We start from the raw sequence: 23,636 nt of genomic DNA, 5'->3' as shown, positions 1-23,636 counted from the left end.
AAGTCAGATGCTGAACCATTTGGAGAAGATTTTGTATAGCTCCTTGTACTAGAAGGCCTTGTTTACTGGATTTGGCTGTCCTATAAGCTATGCTTTAAAAATCCTTTTTGTGCTAAGAGTTGTACTAACAATTCTTCTAAAATTCAAATGTCCAAAGGGATTTTTCTCACATGATGATAAAAAATAAATAGCTGTGATGATAGGTGGGAGTAGGTTGATGGGGGGCAGTTATGGTAGCTGAAACTAACTTTGATTATAGCTTACTTTTGATCTGTATTTCTTCTTATCTCTTCATTGCCTTGCATTTTGTATAGTCAATTGTACTGCGCCCGCAGTGATGGAAAATGCAAATGTTCTCTTGGTTGACAATTTCCTGCGTGGATGGGTTCAGGGAGCAGATGGGGAAAAGATTAAGAGCAGTGGGCCTGTGGTGGGAGTGGAGGTGAGAAGGTTGCTGGGAAGATCTGCTGATCCTGCAACAAGTCTTTAGGGCTATGAAGGGCAGGAGAGTTTGCTGTGAGGAAGGTTTTCACGTTGCTGGGTTGAGAGCAAGGCTGGAGAGGAAAGTCCTGGTCTGTAAGGAACGGCAACGAGCTCATTCTGCTATCTTTTTTCTTTCACCCAGTGTTTTTACTTTTCCACCCAGCAGAGCTGAGTTTCCTGTCTTTCAGAACTTAACTGACTCTAATTTATGCTCTCATAAAACAGTTTTACATACTGAAAGCCCTTTTGGTAAGCTCACCTTCAAGTTAAAGGTCTGCCTCAAAGCTCTGGCTTGCAGAGTCACACCACATCACCTTTCAATGACGGTAGGCACTGTTGCTTTCCTGCTTGTCTTTCTGGCCCAGCCTTAGGATTTTGCTCTGGGTGTTCACACCTGTGCTGTGACTAAGTTTGTAAAATCTTTTTATGTTGTCTCTCATGCAGCCAATTAAACCTTTCATACAGGCTATTACTACCTTATATTTCTATTAGTACCATATCCTTGTTGATACACATCATCTTACCATCCTGAAAGCTGGTCAGAAGACTTTTTCTGTCATAACTTACCACTTCTACCAGTCTACCCTAATTTATTTCTTTTTTAACCTGTCTTGGCTCCTTCTTGTCTCTTTACAAAACACATTAGCCTTGCAAATGAAGGCTAAAAGCTTATCAGGAGAACCCTCATCTCTGGTGGAGCAACCAAGAGACTGACTCCACATCTGATTTGCCTATGATATCAGACTTGACTACTGGATCATTAAATTTTCAGACAGACAAATGCACTGTGTCCCAAGCTTTCCATTATACAAAGCTATCTCACTGCCTGTCTTGGTGGTTGCCCTTGAAATTCTGGTTGTGATGATGCTTGCAGACATCCCAAATGACTACATGCGTCTTACTTTGAGCCCGCTGTCTTACGGGCTAATATTGTCACCTTGTTCCCTTTAATTTCTTCATCTGCCAGTGCTTCAGTGATGGGTTGTATTTCAATCATATAGTATCTTTGGTATGGACAGTAAAAGTCCATCGTACCACCATCCTGACCTGCACAAATACATCTTCTCTGACAAAGCAGCAACAGGAGGCAACGGGTGTCAGTTCAGATATCTAAAAGACAGCTTTTAGTTGTCTGAATTGAGCTGGATCCTTGCAGATGCATAGCTGAGATCTATCTCTGTATTGCTAAGACATCATGTACCTTTGTGGCATGATTTAAAATAATCCCAAACAACAACAAAAAAATCCCTAACATTAAGCTCTAGAGCTCTCCAGAAGAAGTTGCTGCATGGCAGCTCTGAATCCCTTGGTGAAATTCAGATAGCAATAATGGTGTGAAGCCTTCCAGCCAGAGGATTCTTTGTATCTCTGAGAGGGAGGTGGTGTGGTTTCCTCAGGTGGGGAAGGAAGACACTGTGGTGGCAACAGCTCTCTGCTGTCCCAGTGCCAAACAGCAATTGGGCAGGGAGAGAGGTGTGAGGGTGAAAGGGAGGGAACGTGGGAAGAAAACCTGTGAAATGCTTTTTCTTGGTATTTACTGATTACATGTTTTCTACGTGTACATTTTTGAGGTCAGTTTTCTTTACAATCAGATTTTGTCATTTCCTTTTGGCTGCTCCTTCCTACTTTCCCTGTAGGAATTGCAGTTGCATTTATATGGGGGAAAAAAATGCCAAAATTAATTTTTCTGATGATTGTTTTCATTGGATGGATAAGTGACATAAGACACAAATTCTGCTCACAGATAATCCTCCAGAAATCTCATTTTGAGTAAGACTTTTGGGTGGCTGATATATCATTAGAGAGAAAGCTTTCCAGAACTTTGTGAAAATCAGAGGGAGTGCCAGTAAGAGGGGAAGAATGTTCCTTTAGCTATTTTTGCTCAGTACACTAATATTTTATAGCTAAATACTTGTTGCCATAGTTGTCTGTACACAGAAGGGCTGTTTCTCATATAAATTAAAAGTTAATTACTAAAGTTATTGGGGTAAATGCTTATTTATGCTAGAGTAGCTGATAGCAGTAGAAAATCTATGTTTTCCACCAGTAGTGATATTTGTAAGGTTTGACGTTATTTTAAAAGTTGTCTACTATAGTTGTCTACTATAAAGTAATCTGAAAATTACTTATCTATGTTGTATTACATATTATGTATGTCCAAATGAGGAATGTAAAGGGAAAGACCTTTACATCTGCTACTTCAGGTGTCAAAAACTAAAGTAACTGGACATTGCCGATATAACTGAAATATTGCACATCCTTGTCACTTCATTCAGACATAAGAAATAGGCAAGCAGTGCATCAGTCACTAATGCAGTATTGGCAATCTCAACTTAGGACAAGCTTGGGCTCACATGTTGAACGTATCATATGAATGATGTACTTAAGCGTGGCAAAACCGGGCCCTTTTAGGACAAGATCTGATAATCTGAGGCAAAAAGGTTAAAAGGTGTGAGAAGAAAACCACCTTTCCTCTTACATGCATAGATGCTCTGATCAGCAAAGGTTCTTCTCCCCGCTAACCATCATACAGGTGGTGAGGGAGTAGGTGGGAAAGTGAAGCCTGGGGGTCGTTTGGTACAGAGAGTCCATGGGTGGAAACACTCCTGGAAAGACTGACTGTAGAAGCAGCTATGGACTGAGTGTTTTGAGCCAGGAACGAAGAGGGATTTGTTTCTGTTGACAGCCAAGCATGATCTGTTGTGCTGTTGGGTCACCATTTGGCCCTTCATTGTTCTTGCTTTATAATTTACACTGTATATTAGAAATGAGTGTATAGCTTAGTGTGTATAGTGTACACACTTCTGCAAAAGGGTAGAATAAATATCACTCTCAAGCCCCTAAAAAAGATATTTTTTTAAAAAATATAGTAGGTATCTGTGGTGGATCAGATTGCTTCCACAAGACATCAAGAGGATGTCTTTGCAGTTTTTTTAAGCTGTCTCACTATGACTGGGACTCTATCACCAGGGCTTGGGTCTGTGTACACGCTTTAGACAGTTGCATGGAAAACATGCAAAGCTGGTAATAAAATGTGGAGTAACTATTTTTCCTAACCTCTTTTCTACTTATTCATACAACCATGCGTATATTTTGATCCATTATTTAATCCAGATAATTATGTGTGACTATTGTCCCATTTGTTTGGGATTTTTTCAGTTTGGGGATTTTCTTTTATGCAGATTAATGTATTTGTGTAGAACTGATGCTGGAAATACAAGAGACTCGGATTTCTGGAGAACGTGGCCTTCTGGGTTACTTTCAGATTGTGCCATTTGTTCCACTGGCATCAACATACAGGAAAATGGGAACTTACAGAATTAGAACATAGTGATGAATTTACCATTTTCATTAAAACTGCTTAAAGTCACGCTGAAGCTGAAAAAATTAAATGTTTAAGTCTAATTTAATAGTATGCAGTTAATTAATACTCTACATCTATTAACATTCAAAAATGAAAGTATCTGCAGAACCGCTATTCCCTAGAGTAGTTTGTCACCAGAAGTGAAATGCCTGCCTTTGAACTGAAGTAGCTTTTGAGTAGCGCACTATGAGCAAAGGAACCCACGTTAATGATACAGACTAATCCAGAAGAGTGGACTTGAACTTCTTCGTGTTGCTATATCACCATTATAAAAACAATAGTAGTTGTCTCGGGTACTGTTGTGACAGCAAGATGCCTTCTTTGCTAAGTGACAGAAACTCCCATCGATTTTAAATTACTGACTAGAGTGGGGTAGTTGTGCACGTCCACAGGCGTTTCCCGGGTTAGGAAGTGTTCACAGCATGTGAGACCTTGTGTTTTGATTAAAAAAGATGCATTTTCTGTTTACAAGGAGTATTGGTCTTTATACTGTGAACTCTCTTTTCAAACAGTGAATAAATGTAACTTAGCAAACAAGCAGCAAAGACAAGATTAGATGCATAGCAAGTGCAACTCCATGTACTTCGTTCCCCCACATGCTTCCTTCCTCCTATTCCTGTATCTCTAGTGTAGCCTTTTGCATTATTATCTTCAATCTTGCCAGCACTTACTATAAGGTGTGGCATTCCTGCTGGAGCTATTTTTGCTTATAAACCCTGTTTAATGCAGTAAGTGAGGATTTGGGTCAACAGATTGTAAGCGTTGTAAGGCAGTGTCTGCAAAGTGACAGCATATTCTAGGGGTACAAACATGGCAGTTAAATTGTGTTCTCTGTACAGCTTTTGTGCAACAGAATCCTAAGACACAATAATAGGTGTCTTAATTATTTAATAAAAATTGGTATTAATAAACAAATATTTTATTTTTTCAGGGCTTCCTGTTCTTCTGTGCTACCATAGCCTTAATAAAGCCAGGGTTAAATAACTGCTTGGCTGGACAAAGGGAGCTATGATTTTTCTTCCGCTTAATTTGTTTGAGTTCAGAAGGATGATTTGACTTCTGATCATGTGAAAAGCATTTCATAGCATACTGGAAAGCTGTCTGGTTTTGTATCTAACGGGCTTGACAGCATGGCTGGCAACAGACGGATAATGGAAGGCTAATGAATAATGAAAAGCTGAGTGATTGAAATAGCAGAGCTGCAGGGAGAGAAGAGGGAAAACTGGGAAGGAAAATGGGAAAAACAAAGAGCACAGAAGTAAGGAATAACCAGTATTTTGATCATTATCAGAGCATGTCTTCACATCAAAATTTAACCCAGTCATAACTTAAGCATTCTCCATCTGCCAACTCACAGGAGCTCTTAACTCATGCACCATGACGCATTTTGTACAAGTCACTCAGCTTGCCTTGAGGAAGGAGGGTAGGTTGGAATTTAAATATTTTTTCAACTGCTGGTACGATGACTATGTAGTAACCTTCTCAATTCCCATTAGTTGTCCAGTGCATTCCCAAATTCCTACCAGAGCAAGTATGCATAGTATTTCACAGTCTACTGCAAAAACCAAAGCAGAGCAGTAGGATCGGAAGCTATCAGTTGTACTGAGAGTCACTGCAACACCTAGTTTGTATTTACACTTCAGTGAAGACATCTCTATTTTGGTAACAAGGATAACTCTGTTTTCATGGCTTTCACTCTTCAGATCTCCAGCAGGGAGGAAGAGTTCTTACTCATTGCTAACCAGTCTCTCCAGATGGGATATGATCTCTGGGGCAGCTGTGCTTTAAGAAAGATTCCTCTGCAAACATAACAAGAATTACTGGGGAGAAGACTTAACTCCGGGTGTCAAAAGTAGGAAGACTATCTCCTGATGTTAAAAGAGAATGGCACTCTAGCAGTTTGATAGTTGCAGTGTTTGTTTCTGGATGCATACATTAACGTGAAGGAAGCCAGCTACTATTAATTCCGTCACAGAGTGCCAGTTGTGGCTGAGCTTTGTGGTGCAAGACTTACTCTTACACTTGTTTTCATGGTAAGAATTACAGAGTAGGAGTTGAGTTAGCACTGTGTTTCCTGCTACATCTTTTCATGCCTCTTTTTTGCAATGCCAAATGGAAAAAGATCTGCTACTTTCTCATTCTGATGTACTACTTTTCCTGAGCTTTGATGTCACTGAAAAATGAATAAGATTGTAAATACTATCCTTTCTTTTTTTTTCTTCACAGAATCTGTACCAAAACAGGTTCCTGGGCCTGGCAGCCATGGCGTCTCCATCTAGGAACTCACAAAATCGGCGCCGGTGCAAAGAGCCTCTCAGATACAGCTATAACCCTGACCAGTTCCATAACATGGACATCAGGAACAATTCCCATGAGACGGTCACCATTCCTCGGTCTACCAGTGACACAGACCTTGTCACTTCAGACAGCCGGTCTACCCTGATGGTCAGCAGCTCCTACTATTCCATCGGGCATTCGCAGGACCTAGTGATATACTGGGATATAAAGGAAGAAGTGGATGCAGGGGACTGGATCGGCATGTATCTCATAGGTAAGTCTCCCTTCCCCTGTGGGTTTTTTGCTGCTTTTTTTACTTGTAAGCACTAGGGTAATAGGGGCTAATGGTAATAATGAGCTGATGCAGCTCCACTGAGTGTAGTCTTTAAGTGGGTTTATATATTACAGGAGTTATTCTGCTCCTGAATTGCTGGTTGCAGTCCTCATGCTCACTTTTTCTTCCGCAGAGATATGAGAAGGCTTTGTGTTGACAGTGTCTTGAAATTTCAAGATATTTTCATTTTAAAGCCATTTGGATTTAGGGAAAATACCTCCTGTATAAAGACAGCATAATATTTTCAGGGTTTCCTCTTGTGAGTCCTTGAGTAATCTGTGACAGATGAGAGGTTTTACAAGTCAAGAATATGAATCATTTAAAAACCTCATGAAACAGAATGCCTTTTTCTTTATAGCCAAAGGATATTTTGATATTTTGATTACAGACTGAGGCACTCTGGAGTTGTCCCAGAAAGTTTTGCTTTTTTTTTTTTTTTTTTTTGATGTATTGGAAGCTGTATTCAGCCATGTACATTAGCATATTTTTGACATCTCCATCTAGTAAATCCAGCCCCAGTAAGAGTAATAAGAAATGGTTTCAAACCACTTTTAACTGATTGTTTCCCTTCAGTATGAGATTAGCATTTTTTAAACCTGGTTTGGTTCCTATGGAAATAGTCTTGCTGCCTAGACTGAAGGTAGTGTTAACTCTTTGCCCTCTGGTGAGTTTTGAACATGATGGATCAGTTTCAGACACATTCCTCTATGGATTAGAGGTCTTAAAAATGTGAAGTTCTTAAATGTTTCCAGAAAACCAGTGACTTGGTAAAGAAGACAGGCTCAAATTGGTGCTTCCACAGAGGGAAATGTTGGTAAAACACAGCCCTTATTTGTTTGGATAAGTGTGCCTGGCACTAAGCCAGTGTTTTAGTTACAATAGCACTGTGTCATCTTGCCCAGATAGCAAACCAAAACCAGGTAAAGCATATGATGTTGTGAGTTGGGCTTCAGGAGCAATCATATAGGCCATCATAGGGAGCTACAGTTTTACTTAAGTGCTTTAGCGGATAAAACCAGAAGGCATCACACGCTGATGATGTTGGGAACGCAGATGCTGGTGATATGGGATGTGAGAAGGTGCTGGATGGGAGGTCTGAGCATGTAGAGGAACCCTGGTGTGGTGATACAGTGTTAGGCATTGGAAGATGAGTTCAGGGTATTGGAGAGACTGGGAGAAGGGGAACATGAGGGTGGCTATTTAGGACATGTAGGGAAAGGAGTGGGGGTTACAGTAAGCCAGGCTGCAGTACTTGTTCCCATGAGTAACCTCATAAAATACCATGCTTTGAAAGCAAAAGTAGGCTTCTGAAATTTAAAATATTCTAGGAAAAAAATAGAGACTGGATTTGAAACAGATGCTCTGCAAGCAGTCTGGTTTGTTGGCCTTAACTGTAAACACAAGTAATTCTGTTAAGCTTGCAGTTGAGTGTTTTAATGCAACAGATGAGAAAACACAACAGCCCCCAGTACTAAGCACTAAGAAATACTCTAAGCCTCTTCTGCAGTAGCACAGGCAACTCATGAAGGACAGTATTGCTTCAGTAAAAAGAGGGGAAGTGTACATTCTGGTGGTCTGGGGTCAACAGAAAGTGTGCAGAGCTATTTCACATTGAATGAACTTCTTCAGCCAGGTTTCATAGCTTACACATTGTATCAAGGACTGTGAAGACACATTCTAAATCTTTTTTGATGGGTGACTTAATACATAGAGGTTTAATTGGGCAAAAGAAAAATCCACCCTGCTACTCCTGCTTAATTTACCACATCAAACGGGATGTTGCTGCAGACACCCCAGTAAATTAGAAGTGCAAATTGTGAAGTGTATCCTTGCCCCTGCTGGCTGAATGCCTGGTGTTAATGGCAATAGTCAATGGCTCATTCCAAGGAACACTGCTGCCAAATGAAAAATGCATAGTGTGTCCAGTCCCCAGGAAACCAACGGTTGACCCTTGATGTCTTTGAAGGTGTTTTGTCTCCAGCCTCTCAGATTCCCAATCTAAATAACTGAGGAAGTACCAGGCAGCCACACTTATCATTCCTTTTTAAGTCTTCCTTTCCCTTCTTCCCACTCCTCCCCTCCCAAAAACCTAATAGAAAGTGAGCTTTGGTGTTTTGATTGCCTTAAAGAAAAAACATGGGAGACTTTGAAGATCACTTAGATTTTGGTGTTAGTTTGACATGGAAACACTCAGAATCTGAGAAGGTAACTGGCACTATGGCTGAATCCACAATAGCAAAGTAGGGGGCACCAGCAGGAATGGGTCTGTAGTAGCAAACATCTGCTGAATGTGTTTCGGGGGCTTGGCTTTAGAACAGTCTCAGTCTGTCAGGCTGAATGCCCTTAGGTCACTGTAGTGCATCTTTCAGTTTAGCTTTGTCAGGACAGAATTGAATTGGTGTGCCTGAAGATCACCACATAGTCTGGTGGTGACAAAGTAGGGACAATTGGAAGGGCCATTACAAAAGCATGCTTCTGACCTGAAATAAAACGCTGATGCATGCTGTATTCCATGTTTGTGACCAATCCATAGGGGTAGGAGATCCAAACATCCCTAATGGCTTAGATTTGTGTGTGCATTTGCACAGATTTTATGAGCCTGCACTCCTGTTTAGAGAGGGAATGTTACTGGCCTTGTGGGTATGACCTTCACGATGTAAACTGATATATGACTATGTTTTGAATTAGCAGCCAGACTGGAACAAGAGAACTAAAGAAACTATGAGGTTTTCCCAGTCTGCTCAATAGAGGATTAGTGTTGAAGCCTGTTATTACCACTTGGATGGCAGCACTGTTAACTATTGCATTGCTGCTGGTCATTCTAGGGTTCATCTCAAAGCCAGCTTGTAGATACAGCCCAATCCTTTTTGTGATTGCTTGGGTTGCTGAAATTTGAGCTGAAAGGTTTGAATGCAGCAATATTTAATATTGTGGTGAGTCACGAGAACAATGAGAAATTATTTGCATCCTTGGGGTATCAGGCAGAGTGGTGTGGATTTTCTTTAAAACTTGGTGCGGGAGCATTAGAGTTGGTATTTGTTATTTGTCTTGTGGGAGCTCCTGGGTATCCCAGGAAGGGACTATACAAAAGCAGAACAGAAGGCAGCTCTCACCTTAGAGGAGTTTCATCAGTGCCATTGTAGTATTCTAGGAAATATCTCCAAATAATTTTATATGAGTGTTGGTTTTGAAATGCATAAAACCTAGTCAGTTCTCATCACCACTGCCATCACTAAAATCCTGATGATACCCAATAAACTTCAGGCTTCAGGACAAAGATGTTCCAAGTCTGGGGAAATATAGATGATATAAAAGGCTTCCAAAAGAAAAAGAGCAAAAATCATGTAGCTCATGTGTTTTGATACCATAGGGCATTTTTGGATGCTATTCAAAAGTTAAAGTAGCTTGAAAAAAAGACTTAAGGGAGTCCTCCCTGTATAGGAATTCTGGCTGCTTGCTCCTCATGTGAAGGAGCCACAGCTCCTTTTATCACAAGGTATCTGGTGTTCTCTTCAATCCATGTGCTCATTCCTAAGGATGACCAACTGGGAAACAGTCTTTGCTGCTTCCTAGAAGAAGGTAAAAGCTGGATTTAGAATTGTTTATTTGAATTAGCTTTTGCTCATGGTCTCAGGAAATGACTAGGCAGCCAGTCAATCTCTCCTAAAACAGTGTAAAAAATGGTGACCATGTCTCTCATGGCAAAAAATAGTTACTGAATGTATCCACCCTGTAGCTGCATGAAGACATCCATACACAGCTATGTGATTTTAATAAAGGGCCATAGAAAAACTCCTTAATTGAAGGGACAATAGTAAGTGTTGATGCTGTTAAAATACAGACGTTATTACATCAGTGCTTTTTAAGATTAGCCGTGGTAAGATGACAAAAATTATGGGAAATGGAAGAACAAGCCTTTCTGGGTGTTTAAGACATATTGCACCTTCAGGAGCAGGAATTACATTTCATTCATGCTAAGCTTGAACTTTAGAGTTGTTCTGACTTCCCCTTGTATATACTATAGATCAGCTCTGAGCTATGCGGAGGAACCTCTGAATTCTGTAACAACTCACCTGAGATATGCATTTGCCTTCCCTCAAGAGAACTATAGTATTATGAACATCAGCAGTCTTCCAGAAACATACTCGCAATCAAAAATACACGTAAACACTCAAAAAGAGTTCTCTGAGAAATTCGAACATAAGACAGCTCTGTTGCTATTTTAAAATATCTGGAATTTGAGTTTTCTTTGCAGAAAAGCTATGTGTAAAGAAAATGCACATTGGGAAAAAAAAGTGAAATCAAAACAAAGTTATGAGTAATGAAGATAGTGTGTTTGTATATTTTTTAAAAAAGACTCTCGTTTAGTGGCTACTGTGAGACAGAATATTTGCAGTTATTTATCTCAGACTTTTCCTTTGTTATCTCATTTACTCTTTCTATTTGCCACAGTATGAAGCCTCTTAGATAAATTAATATGGACTGCTGGCAGCTGCCTGTAGATAAAGAGCTATCTTATAATTACTGCAGTAGCATTTTAGCTGCTACTAGATTTCACTTCTGTCATCATCTCCATATCTGATGTAGAGTAGCTAATGAGAAATGTTTAAACCAGACTTTTGAAAGAATCGTTTGCTCCAGTGTCTGTGCACGCTGATGTGAATTTATCAGGGCTAACATTATACTCTTCTTACCCATATGCAGTAGCCTTTTTTTCTTTCAGCATTTCCTTATGGGAGAGCAAAACATTATTAAAGGCTATTTATTAAAAGTTTCTTCATAGAGAAATCTTGTAGGCTCTGTTTTCCTGTCCATATTTGGCTTTTAACAGAGCAGTTCCTCTCAAATTTACATAAGTAGGAATTCTTGACCTAATTAGTGACTGAAGTTTAGCTTTAAAACAGTATGTTTTCCTCCTCTGTTTCAGCCTTTGATGTTTTCTTCTTTCCCAAAAAGGCAATTCACCATAATCTGGCAAATCTAATTTTTAAAGCTATTGGTTAATAAACATTTAAGCATTTGTTTAAACACTTTCCCAGTTGATTTTAGGCTTAGAGGGCCTTGTGTTGCTGTATTGCCCACTGAGGCAAGTAGAAAGATCTATATTTTTCCTGCTGTCAGACTTGGATCAGAACTTGTTTGTACAGCTATTTTACCAAACATCCAGTGCATGCAAGCAGAAAGTGTCACATGTTGCCAGCAGAGATGGAAAATGTTGGAAACAGTAATGTGCATATAAGGCTAGGAGTTGCAGGTCCCTGCCTTACAGCTCTAATCCCTGATTCAGGCACTCTCTGTGTCTCTGGATGGTTGCTCCACCTCTCTGCTTCCGATACAGCCATCTGTAAAACAAAACGCTCCACAATGTGCCTGCTTAGAGTGAATTTTGTTGATGTTTGGATTTGTTGTGTCCTGGGGTTACCTATCTTCCCAGTCCTTTGATGGCCTTTGGAAGAGAACCTTGCTCTGGTTTTAGGGCTTCTCCTCAGTAGGTCATCTTGTAGTTGGGTGTCTCACCAGCCTGGGGATGGCAGCCATGGCTGGCTGTGATCACCTCAGCAAGTTAAGTTTTGTTTGACACCTGCAATTCTGCTCTCTCTGTAAAACATCAACAGAGTTGCCCAGTGGCCAGACAGCTTTCACTAAGCACAGCAGTATTTATTTCAGGAATAAAAAGTGTCAGAGGAGCAAACCTGACATAAAAAACCCAACAACAGAAAGCCTGCACAAATGCGGAACAGAGAGGGTATTAGGTATCGTAGGCCTAGTGCAGCGATATCAGTTCTTTGTTCTAACCTGGTTTGCCTTCACCTGGATGCTCTTGGATCCAGTTGAGAGTGACTTCTCTTTATCAGGCTGAGTCACTTTTTGCCTTTCCCAGTTCTGTATCTGGTGGACCACTTCAGCCAGATGTTTCCAGACCCCCCAAATGTCACACGAACACAGTCAGCTTTTGCCTCTGTTTCACCCCTTTACAAGTCAACGTTTACATGCAAGATCCTCTGAATATTCCCAACATGTATGGCTTCTGGCCCATTCTGCCTTTCAGTGCTTCCAAGGTTTACCTCTGTCATTTGTGTGGTGTTAACTTTAGTAGCAATGCACAAAAAAGCATCTGTAGAGGAGTTAATGCAGTGGTGGTGTGCTTTATGGTCTTTTAGGGAAGTCATGGTAAAGAAGCCTGTAGGTTGCCAGTTCTTTTTCTTAAATATCTTTAATATGTGGTTGAGGTGCTCACTGTGTGCCAAAGTATTCCCATTTTCATTTAGTATTTCTCCGTAAAATAACAGATATGGTATTATGAACCTCTTTCTAGGTGAATGGGTGGAAAAGAGTTTTCCACATCAGCTGTCATCCTGAATATCAGGAGAGGGGAATAATTCAGACAGGGAGTACAGCAGCCTCGTGCCTTCTCAGTGATTTCCAGGGTCCTTATGCCTGCAGATAAAATTGCCTCTGTGCTGTGCAGTGAGGACCCGTATTGCTATATAGCCCAAACTGATAATGAAGCCAGTAATGATCACCCACTAAAGCATTTCTGAAGAAATCAGTCAGTGGGGTATATTGGTGCACCAAAACCCAGGTTTTGGCCTCAATCCTGCAAAAGAAGCCTAATCCATGCAGCTCATTCAGACCATTGACTAGGTAGAATCAATCACGCCACAAAGCGTGGAGAGCACAAACATAAAATTCTTGACAGGATGAGGCTTAAAGCAGAAAGATTTGTTCTGTAGAGGTTGTCAAGCTAGCCATGTGGATTTTGAATGTTCAGCGTATGTTTTTCTTCTCTTAGTTTTCTAAACCAAACGAAATCATTTTCACTCCTTAGTGTTTATAACACTTAAACATGCTGTTCATAGCATTTGAATATTCCCATGCTGCCGTTCACAACTACAGTAATCATAGAATCATAAAATCACAGAATGGTTTCTGTTGGAAGCGACCTTAAAGATCATCTAGTTCCAACCTCCCTGCCATGGGCAGGGACACCTTCCACTAGCCCAGGTTGCTCAAAGCCCCATCCAACCTGGCCTTGAACCCTGCCAGGGAGCGGGCAGCCACAGCTGCTCTGGGCAACCTGTGCCAGGGTCTCACCACCCTCACAGGAAAGAATTTCTTCCTTATAATGATAGACAGTAATGGCTGTGTATGCATTTAGCTTTTGTAATCTTTCTCATCCATTGATCTCTCCAGCCCTAAAGACATTTTTTCTTCACTGAAGATCTTCTACTTTGTAATAAGCTTATAATTGATTACCATTTTTTAGATAAAATCACTCCAGATTCTGAAGAGATTCTTTGCACCGTGGTGCTTCAGTGCACACATCTGAGTTATGATTGGGGGGGGGGGTTGCTGCTCTATCAGATCACAAATGCCTGTCTAATTTACTATCTGCTGCTATGTCTTTCAACATCATTATAAGCCTGCTTTTCAAATACTGAAAATTGTTTCCCCCCTACTTAATGAACATTGTTAACCTGGACAAGTGTCATCCTTGTTCACGTTTCAGATCTTCGTATGTCCCTTTGTATCATGTCTTTATACTGCCTTGGGCCTGCAGCATCTCTTATTTTAGTATCTTCTAGCAAATTTCCTGGCTGCACTGTTTTCTCTTAATCCTCATTTTCCAAGTTGTGCTGTAATCAGTCGCGAGGCTTTCACTGACTGCGAGAACTTTGGAACTGTTGTTATATTAAAAACAAGCAAACAAAACTCATCCATGTTGTACCTCACCACACATTGCATGTCTTCAGTTTTTCAGTATGCACTGAGGCAGTCATGATCATCTTTGTTTGGATTCCTCCCTCCCATCTTCAGTTCTGTGTGCAAGCTGGATGTCCTTAATTGTGGAGAAGTTTGTGCAATGCGTAGCTGAAGTATAGTTGTTGCTGTATGAAAACCCAGATGTGGTCCATCTGCTGCGGTGGTGAGAATAAATCTGGAAGTGCAGGAGCTTTAAGGCAGAGGTCTGTAGCTGGGAGAGGCATAGCTGAAGCCGCAATAAGAGCTATGTGGATACTATCAATCACACTTCTAAATGTATGCAGAACCAAATGACACCAGTATTGCTACGTAGATGCCCATCCCGCTGCAACCTAACATCTCCTGTGGGTTTTTAGCCCCCACAAGCAGTTACTGCTGAGTCCCAGCTCAGCTCTTTGCTTTTCTCATTCTGTCTTCCTTTTCAGCAGAAGATATATGGTTATTGGAGAGAAATAGATGAGTGATGGGTTGTGCTGGAGCACAGATCCCAAACACTTCAAGGATACCATTGAAGAATAGGGCCCATTACCATGCTCTGCTTTTAGCCAGAGGCTCCGCTGTTGCAGGGAAGGAGAGGGAAGTCCCCCAAGTGACAGAGCTCAGACTCTCAGTGTGGTTAGCTCAAGTGCAAGGAAGACAGGACAGTGAGGAAGGACTGGATCCACAGTTAATCCAGAGCCTTCAGAAAATCCACAGGCATATCAGCCCCAAGATTTAATAAGATCTCTGTAATTGGAAGTCTTGTTTGCTTTTTTTTTTTATTGGTATTGGTGTCATGAAAGGTCAGAGTGATATCTCCCAGCAGTCATTTGAGGCTGCTGAAGTGGTAAATGATAATATCATATATGGCTCTGAAAGTAAACTAGATGTTCAAAGATAAAAGTGTTTTGCTGAAAGTTGTAACTCTCTGATTTTGGGAGTGGACGACAGGTATCCTTTGGTTTTTATTTTTTTCTGCTTCAGATTAGGTGGTTCAGGTTTTAAACCTACTATACCTGCCTTTCTGTGTGCCTGGAGCAATTTTACTTAGGACAGAGTCTTCTGCCCTTAGTGATCCAAGAGTTGTTGCAACTTGGTCAACTCTATCCCTGTTTTATTAGTTTATGCTCTTTTATCTCCCTGCTTTCCTTTGGTCGTTCTCTTGCCATGTCTTCCTCTCACTGCTATTCTCCACTCATTGTTCAGATTTTCTCCCTCACAATTTACTTTTCTTTAACTGGGTAGGTGGTTAATTTTTGTGGATTAAAATGGAACCATTCTTGTACTTGAAACAAAGCACATGCACAGCTCTTAGATCAAAGACTGAGCTTTCAGCACCAATGAGGGATTAGGCCTTTGTTTTCCAGAACTTTTCTCCCTAAGAGGCTATAGAAGGAGGGATGCTAACTGTAAGCTGCAGTATATTCATTGTCTGCAGCAGAAATTGGCAAATGAATTAACAGTGAAGTTTAGATCCGTGTTAGAGCTGGATCTGTAGCTGCTGAAGTCAGTGGACATGTTCCTGTTGACTTCTATAATGATAGCCATTATCTGTGATTTTTTTTTTTTTTACTGTGGTATCTTTGTAAATAAAAAATTGTTATCTACATCTGCATACATTTTTCATTAATAGCTCCTCTCCTGCAGAATGATGACCACTTGCATTGTACAACTCTTTGGAAGCATGGTTTTCAAGGGCTAGGTTTTGCAATGCTAAGGGATTGCAAAAGGAAACGCTGGCATGGCCAGATACAACTCACTATGAGCTGCAGTCGTGGTTGTAGAGGCTATTGTCATTTTGTATTCTTCTTCAAGTGCTAAATTGGGTGGCAAGAGAAGAAACATCAGAAATAGGAAGCTTATCGATGACTTAACACTTGTATTATCTTGCAAAATAATTCTGTTTTATTGATATTCTGTGCTTTACAATGTCTCTTTCCTGCAGCTTTCCACACAAATCGCAAAATAGATCAACCAGAGCATGACCTTTTTGTACAGAAAATTATTTTTAAAAGCATTTTGTTAACTATCTTCCTATATCATTATAGTACAGACATACACGTTGACCAAAAGCACTTCTAAATTTCAAGCTAAAGAAAATTTGTTCAGCTAAATATTGGAAGTCCTTTTGTAATTTCAGGAGTACAGCATTTCTTATTCATAAGGGATCGAGACATGAAGTGTAGCTTCTATTTTTATGCCATAATTGCATTAAGCTTATAGAAAGCAAGAGTTGTAATACGTAGTGCTAAATCAAATTAGTGATGGATAAGAGACTGTACCAAGTTCAGACACCTCTCTGACATTGTGTTCTCATGTTCATTATTTGCTTCTTTGAAGGTAGCCCAAGTTATTCTAAATTTTGTAGTTGTTATTCTTGGAGAACATGGAAAGACAGGGTGATCACATATATCAGCAAAATACTGTTCGAGAAAGGGGAGTAGGTTTTTCATTTCTGCCTCTTAAGTAAAACCGAACTGACCAAAAGGGTCACTCAGCTATTTTTAATTTGAACTCCATCAGTCCTTATGAGGAAGATGTATTGACTATCTGTTTGTTTCTCTGTGGGAATTTCAGGCAAGCTTTTAAATACCAAGGTCCTGTCTGTTTAGCGTACGCTGCCGACAGCACTTGAAGTCCCCATTACGCTTTTTTACAGATCTTTTTGGGGAGTGGCCTTTATCAACATTTTCCCTAATTCCTCTGAGGCACAGTGTGCTTTTTGTCAATTGGTTACTGTCTTTCATCTGAAAGATAGCTTTCTTTGGCCATGGTTCTTTATCTCTCTCTATATATAGTGCTTGTGAAGTATATTGGGATCGCTCAGCATGGAAGTGACAGCGCAGAATATTTTTAGCAGTAAATGGCTGTGCTTGGAGGTATCTGGTTCGGTGAGGACAAGCAGTCCATCAGAATTGCTGCTGGTTCCCAAAGCACTTGCTAATGTTTGCCTCTAGCGTGCCTTGGTCCCTCTGGCTGCTGCTCAGGGCCCGGCTGCCTGGCGCCTGCTCGCGCATCACCTTCTCCGTTTCCTCTGGGGACCATGTGAGACGCAGGAGGTCTGAGTGCTGCTGCTCCTGTCCCAGCGCAGCGTTGTAGGTCTGCAGCCGCCTTCCCTCTCACCAGCAAGAGGCAGCCAGCACCTCTGGGTGCCCCAGAGCAGGGTGGGCAGACAGCAATGTCTGCTGGCTCCCCATCTTAGATGCCGTGGCCCTCCCTGTCTCCAGCTCCAGGACCAGCTGATGATGGTCAAAGCACAGCACATCCCGAATATTCCCTCATTTGACACCTTGCTTAATGAGTTAGCTCTTTACCATCCAGGGGAATGAAGCCACAGATCTGAGAGCGATCACAAAGTGTTTGCTTTTTGGCGGTGCGGGAGACAAACCCAGGCTATGCAGTGGATTGCCAGCTAAGCAGAGAGCTAGTTTAAAGGTTAATCTCATTTCAAAAATAGAGAGAGGGAGATGCATTACAATGCTTCATTGGAAAACTGTCAAAAGCCGTTAGCTGCTGGGTGAAGTGTATGAAAGGGAGCAGCACTAGCTCTGCTCTTCATTTTGTGTGGAGGTGAAACGAAGCATTTCACCATTCACCTTTGGGAATTAAGATGCAACATGTTTTTAAGGTCAGTTCCTTTGTTATAGAGATTCTCTGTAAAAGTATGAAATAAAGCTTGTTTTACTTTGCACATACTCTTTAACATACCATATCGTCTCTTCACTTACATATGGCATGAATGTTGATAAATGTATGTACACACATATGCACATATATGTAGTGCACTAAACAGCTGTGTATTTCACATGCACAATTTTCTCTGTCAGTGTGCTACATACATAATGTCCACGTTCAGGGAATAATATGCCTGGAATAGTATCACCTGCCAACTAAAACAGATCGATCCGGTGCATTCATACATTCAAACCTCCTGACCGGTTTCAACTACTGCTATTTTTAACTTGCTAGGGGATGTTTCTTTCTTGTCTTTCACCTTCCAAAAATACATACCTTCAAAAACCGAAAGATTTCCCTTTTGGACCTGTATGTATTTTTCTAGAGTTAAAATTTGTCTGGCTTCAAAATCCCAACTAACGTAAATTTATGCTGTCCTTCCCACACACCCCTGCCCCTCGCCTCCGTGACAGGAGGCAGCGTGCAGATGCTACCTGGTGGGAGCAGCTTGTTCCAGCTTTCCCATGGTCTGCTGTCAGCTGTAGCCATAGACCAGCTTGCTTATCCCTGCCCTTCAGGGGTCTTCTACCTTGGATGTACAGATGGAGAGTGGTCCTTTTCCTCAACCTGCTTTTCCAGGCTTCCTGCACGTTTCCGACAAAAAAGAGGACAGGGCTTTCTGCAGTCATCCCCGCTGGCTCAGCTCGCAATAGGGATGTGATTTGGTTTGGCTATGGGCACGTGTCGACATCTCTGTCAAATTAGAGAGGTGGTGTGACGCAGAGTTCACGCCGCCTTTGTGCCAGCTGCGAAAAGCAGACAACAGCCGATGCAGTGCAAGTGCCAGCTGGCCCCCACAGATACTATGTATGAACACAGCATTTTAAATATGATTCTGGGATCTCTTGTGCCTCTAAACTCTGTCCTAAAATGCCTGCGATTTCTTAAGCAAGGCCAGCCAGTCTAGCTCAACTAAGCCTCCTTAAGCAAGAATGGTATTTTATAAACAATGTATCTTGAGGAACGGTAATTACCCATATATCTTAATAACATAGTGAGGTGTTGGAGCATCTCCAGCAGCTCACAGAGACTAAATATGACAAATAAATGTCATGAGTTATGAAGCCAGAGAGCAGCATGCCTGAGCTGAGGGATGCTCTCTGTGCTCCGTCAGGACGAGGGGGTGGGCAGGGTTCCCAGGCTCCAGCTCAGTGTGATGTTTCAGTATATGCTCACCTTTGAGTATAAAGTGTTCTCCCTGCCAAAGCAAAAGGGACAGTTCATAGGTTTAAATCTCCTTGTGTGTATATAAGTGTTCGTACTTCCACAGAATGATGTGGGTGATTCTGAGTAATCTGTATCCAGGATGGTGCTTTACTGAAGGCAGTCATTAACAAGCCAAAGCTCTGAGAGCAACGGTGTATACTTATCTGTCTTTTTTTAATACATAGTTTGGCATTTAAAAGAAGACACAACCAGCTATAAAGTACAGAGGAAGAGCAGAAATCATATCAGAGGATTTTACTGTTGAAGGGTTATCGCAGAGATGTACTATGTGAATGTGCTGAAAGATTTCCACTTCAGTACAGAGCATGAGACACAGCTAGTGAAATAATTACTGACAATTAGCAAGTCAGCAAAGGGAAGATGCATTGTAGATAGCATTGCCATTTATAATTATCTATTGCAATCGTTAATGACCTCTTTAAAAGAATTTCTATTGTAAATCCCTCAAGAGAGTATCACCAAAGAGTTCAGTGTTGGCAGCCCACTTACCTGCCTTCTTTGAGAGCACAACTGTGTAAAACCAACAGGACAACATTGGCATCTGCTTGCTGCTTTATTCTTTCAGTGTAGTAGGAAAGTGTAGTTTCTTTCAATTTAGAAGCCTACTTTGTTTAACGTTCATGTATATATATATATTTTAATAATTTGTTAGTCTGAGTTTCTTGGCTCTGTCCTTTGGGCTGCCTCTTGTGCTCTGCAGTTGGTCACACATCAGTCTGTCCTCAGGCACACTGTCTCTTCTTGTGTGGCATCATCTTTGTTTTCTCATTGACCTACTTGACAATGAAGCGAGTGCTTCACAGTGTTTACAATGGATATATTTTAATCTAATTTAGTGACAATCAGAACCATAAGTGCTGGCCTGGTATGGTGGCAAAATGTGCATTTTTCTTTGCTTGAAATCTCGGTGTAAGCTGGTAAGTCATCAAGCGTGGCCCTGAGGCTGCAGTACGGTCTCACTGGCTGGTTTTTAAGCTGTTAGATAAAAGGTCAAGAACCAGGCCCTTGCCTGGAGGCTGGGATATGTTTGCTCATGTCTACACCATGTAGAGCTTGCAGATTGGTCTGGAAAAGAGTTTGATGAAGCAGTCTAAGATGAAACTTCGAAGCAGACTGAAAATTTATTCATGTGGACAACCAGAAGGCCACTCCTCAGGCTCGCTACCTGCCTGCCTTTTATTTACATGCAGCCCTGTGCGTGCAGGACAGTTGCTTCCTCAGCCTTGGTTTTCAGCAACTTTTTAGAGATTATTCATTTTTATAGATTAGTCCTTGACTTCTCTGAAGACCAGTGTAGTAGTCTGACAGCTGCCAGGTGTCTCGAAACACTGTGAGGGCACAAGAGTTTTGTTGTCAGTCATTTGGTTTTGGAGGCCGAGAGCTGTGAAGGCACCCAGTGAGTGGGCTCTTCGAAAATAAATATCCTTCACTGTATGCTGCAAGAAATAACCACATCTGTTGTGGTACGAGTGTAGTACAGATGCCTACATGTAACTATTTTCTGTGGGGTTTCTTTAAGGGAAGAGTTGGTGCAAAGGGGGAATTATTTTTTGCTACCATTCTCTCTTACAGCTAGATAATTATCTTTAATTACGTAGGGGTTCATCTATGCTAAGCTAGATGTTTTCATTTTTGAGAATTTTATAGGGAGGTATTTTTTTAAATTACATTTCAGGAAACGCTGTGATTTTTAAGAAGGGCTGCACTTTTCAAAAATATAAATGAGTAAAAAAGCTAATTTCACAACACGTGGTGCCAAGCTGTCTAGCAGCTCTAGTACGTTCTGTCAAGCCAAAGGCGTATTTTTAGCTTCACTCTCTGCTATGTATGTTGTTGTAACAGGTGTCTGATGAGACTGTTTTCGTTGTTTATAGATGAGGTCTTGTCCGAAAACTTTTTGGACTACAAGAACCGTGGCGTCAATGGCTCTCACCGTGGTCAGATTATCTGGAAGATTGATGCCAGCTCTTACTTTGTGGAGCGTAAGTGTTTTTCCAATCCTGCTACAGTATAATTCAATCACTGCAGAAAGATAACTGAACTGCTTAAGTTGTTCCTACGGTGTTTTTATGTCCTTCAGGAAAGGCCAAAAATGTTACCAAACTCTTTGAATGTATTGAGAGGAACTGAAACATTTTATGGAGTAGAAAACCACAGTTTCTGCAAGCAAATAATCATAAATATAATTTTTTTATGCAGTTATGAATAAGTGTTTTAATCCATTTGCTGTTATTTGGACTGTATCATTAGCAATGAGCTGCACTGACTTTAATATGGTATTAAGGAAGAGAGGAACTGAGGGGCATAATCTCACTCACGCTGACTTTTAATTGGAAAACTTCATGGTGCATCTGGCTTCCACCAGATTCAGGTGGATTCAGAGGTAAAAAGAGTCAAGTTTTGATCATCATCTAGACTGATAAAAGTATAGCAATATGTAGTTGCAGCAAGGTACGCTGATTTCAAATTAATTGTTCCTCATTGTATTCATATATTACCCAGGGCATCTGATGCAATGCAGTGCAACTCTTTTCTACCCCCTCAGCAATTAAAATACAGAAACACTGAATTTGCTTCTGCAAAGTACTGTGTACCTTGTACAGCAAGTTAACTTTTCCAGGCTTGGCTGTCCCACATCCCTGACCAAAGTGAACCTGACCGTTTGAGTCATTCCTCTTTTCAAAGCATGTGCTAGTGTGAATGGAATTCATGGTTGTCTTTGGATAACAGAAATAAGGTACTCAAAAGACTGGACTGAGATCAAGAGCAAAACATCTGTGGTGAAAGAGCCACGTGTATCCTTAAGGAGGAGTTAAGCATGAAGAAGCCTAGTATGAACCAGTTTCAGTTTTTCAATTGTACTGAATGTTTCACTGATCTATCTTAGCCTGCTGGGCAAAATTCAGAAGCTTTGTAAAAGCATATATAAATTGCATGGCAGTCAGTTATATCTGTTTAAGACTGTCTGAATTTGAAAGCAATCAAGGCAATCTCTGATATAACCTGAATTCTAAAGGATTTGGAAAGGATATGAGTTATACTTATCATAGAATCATTCAGGTTGGAAAAGACCCTTGGGATCATCAAGTCCAACCATCAGCCCTACTCTACAAAGTTCTCCCCTACACCACATCCCCCAACATCTCATCCAAACGACCCTTAAACTCATCCAGGGATGGTGACTCCACCACCTCCCTGGGCAGCCTATTCCACTGTCTGACCACTCTTTCTGTGAAAAATTTTTCACTTTTTTCACTTGATTAGATTAATCTATGCCTTTCATCTTAAGTATCTGGTATGAGCAAGGATGCTACATGCAGACATGTTAGAGATACTCAGTCCTAGGCACAGGTTATCTCTTTGCAATATGAAGCATTGCTGATGGTCTGTAATTCCTAGTGTTAAGTTAAATTGAGAATGTTGTTCTAAAGAATTAAGGGAGCTGCTGAAACGGCTACAGGCCATACCAGATGCTTATATTCTGTGTTTTGAAAAACACATTTATGGGAAATTATTTAATATGTAACAACACTGGGTTTAGTTATCCTGGTTTGGGGGCAGAAATACATTACAGGATCTAACCTTTAAAGCGGACCCTAATTTGCAGCTGCTACTTTGAACTGTGGTTACTAATCCATGAGACTGATCATGGTTTCTTTTAGCTGTTAAAGTGTGGGGAGGAGACATAAAATCCCAGAACTGGGGTTTGAAGAGCCCTTGGTTTATTGAGGAAGAATGGAAGTGGGATGGGGCTGCCCATAGTTTTCCTGCCTAATCCAGCAGAAAAGAAAGAGGCAATGTGAGAAATGCTTAGGGAAAAGCCTTTTCAGGTGGGCCACATTTCATTACTGCACAATGAATTATGTCAGCTTAATAAGTTGCCCCCATTAGCTGAGACATAGTAGCTGTTGTTAATTGATTGCATGTACATTCTTCACTTGCCCTACTGTAAGGAAATGCAACTTAGCATAACCATCCTTCACTGATGCTTAAAACGAAGTCGTACTACACCGTAGTTGGGCAGCCCACGCTTGATGAGTTGCTGCCTCTTGGTAATTTGTAATGCTGCCATCATTAGGTTGTGAATCTCAGCCCTGAGATTATGTACCAGTGCACTCATCAAGGACAAATCATTGCCTGTCCAGAATTAAAATAGGAGAAAATGAAGTAGGCAGTAGTAAGTAACAGCACATGCGGATACTCTTAGAGCCACTTGACTATTGAAGTGGGAAGTTAAAGCAGTGAAAAATGTCGATGTATGTGAATTTTATAAATCTAAAGGCATATTTGAGGGTTCCTGCTCATTGTTGAGACTCATATATGAAAGTACAGAGCTTTGCAGTTGGTTAAATGTTATGTTAAAAACTGCAGGGTATGAAAGCCTCATGTATTTTCTATACAAAGAGGATGGTGTAAACCACCTTCCTTCAGACTTATTTTTTGGATGGTGATCATATCTTCCTTTTAAGTTGC

General features: G+C 40.9%; 1 protein-coding gene across 5 annotated transcripts in view; it reads left to right on the top strand.

The window, feature by feature from the left end:
• Positions 1-23,636, top strand: part of HECW1 (HECT, C2 and WW domain containing E3 ubiquitin protein ligase 1) — a 270,080-nt gene that overhangs the window by 80,234 nt on the left and 166,210 nt on the right. For all 5 annotated transcript variants that reach the window (XM_074843134.1, XM_074843125.1, XM_074843101.1 and 2 more), the window contains 2 exons: positions 6,074-6,398; positions 21,038-21,145. In XM_074843134.1, coding sequence (XP_074699235.1) covers positions 6,074-6,398; positions 21,038-21,145 — 433 coding nt within the window. The remainder of the gene's footprint in view (positions 1-6,073; positions 6,399-21,037; positions 21,146-23,636) is intronic.

This window comes from Strix aluco, chromosome 1, assembly GCF_031877795.1.
Source record: "Strix aluco isolate bStrAlu1 chromosome 1, bStrAlu1.hap1, whole genome shotgun sequence".
In the NCBI taxonomy this organism is placed as follows: Eukaryota; Metazoa; Chordata; class Aves; order Strigiformes; family Strigidae; genus Strix; species Strix aluco.
This window is presented reverse-complemented; position numbering and strand designations above follow the sequence as displayed.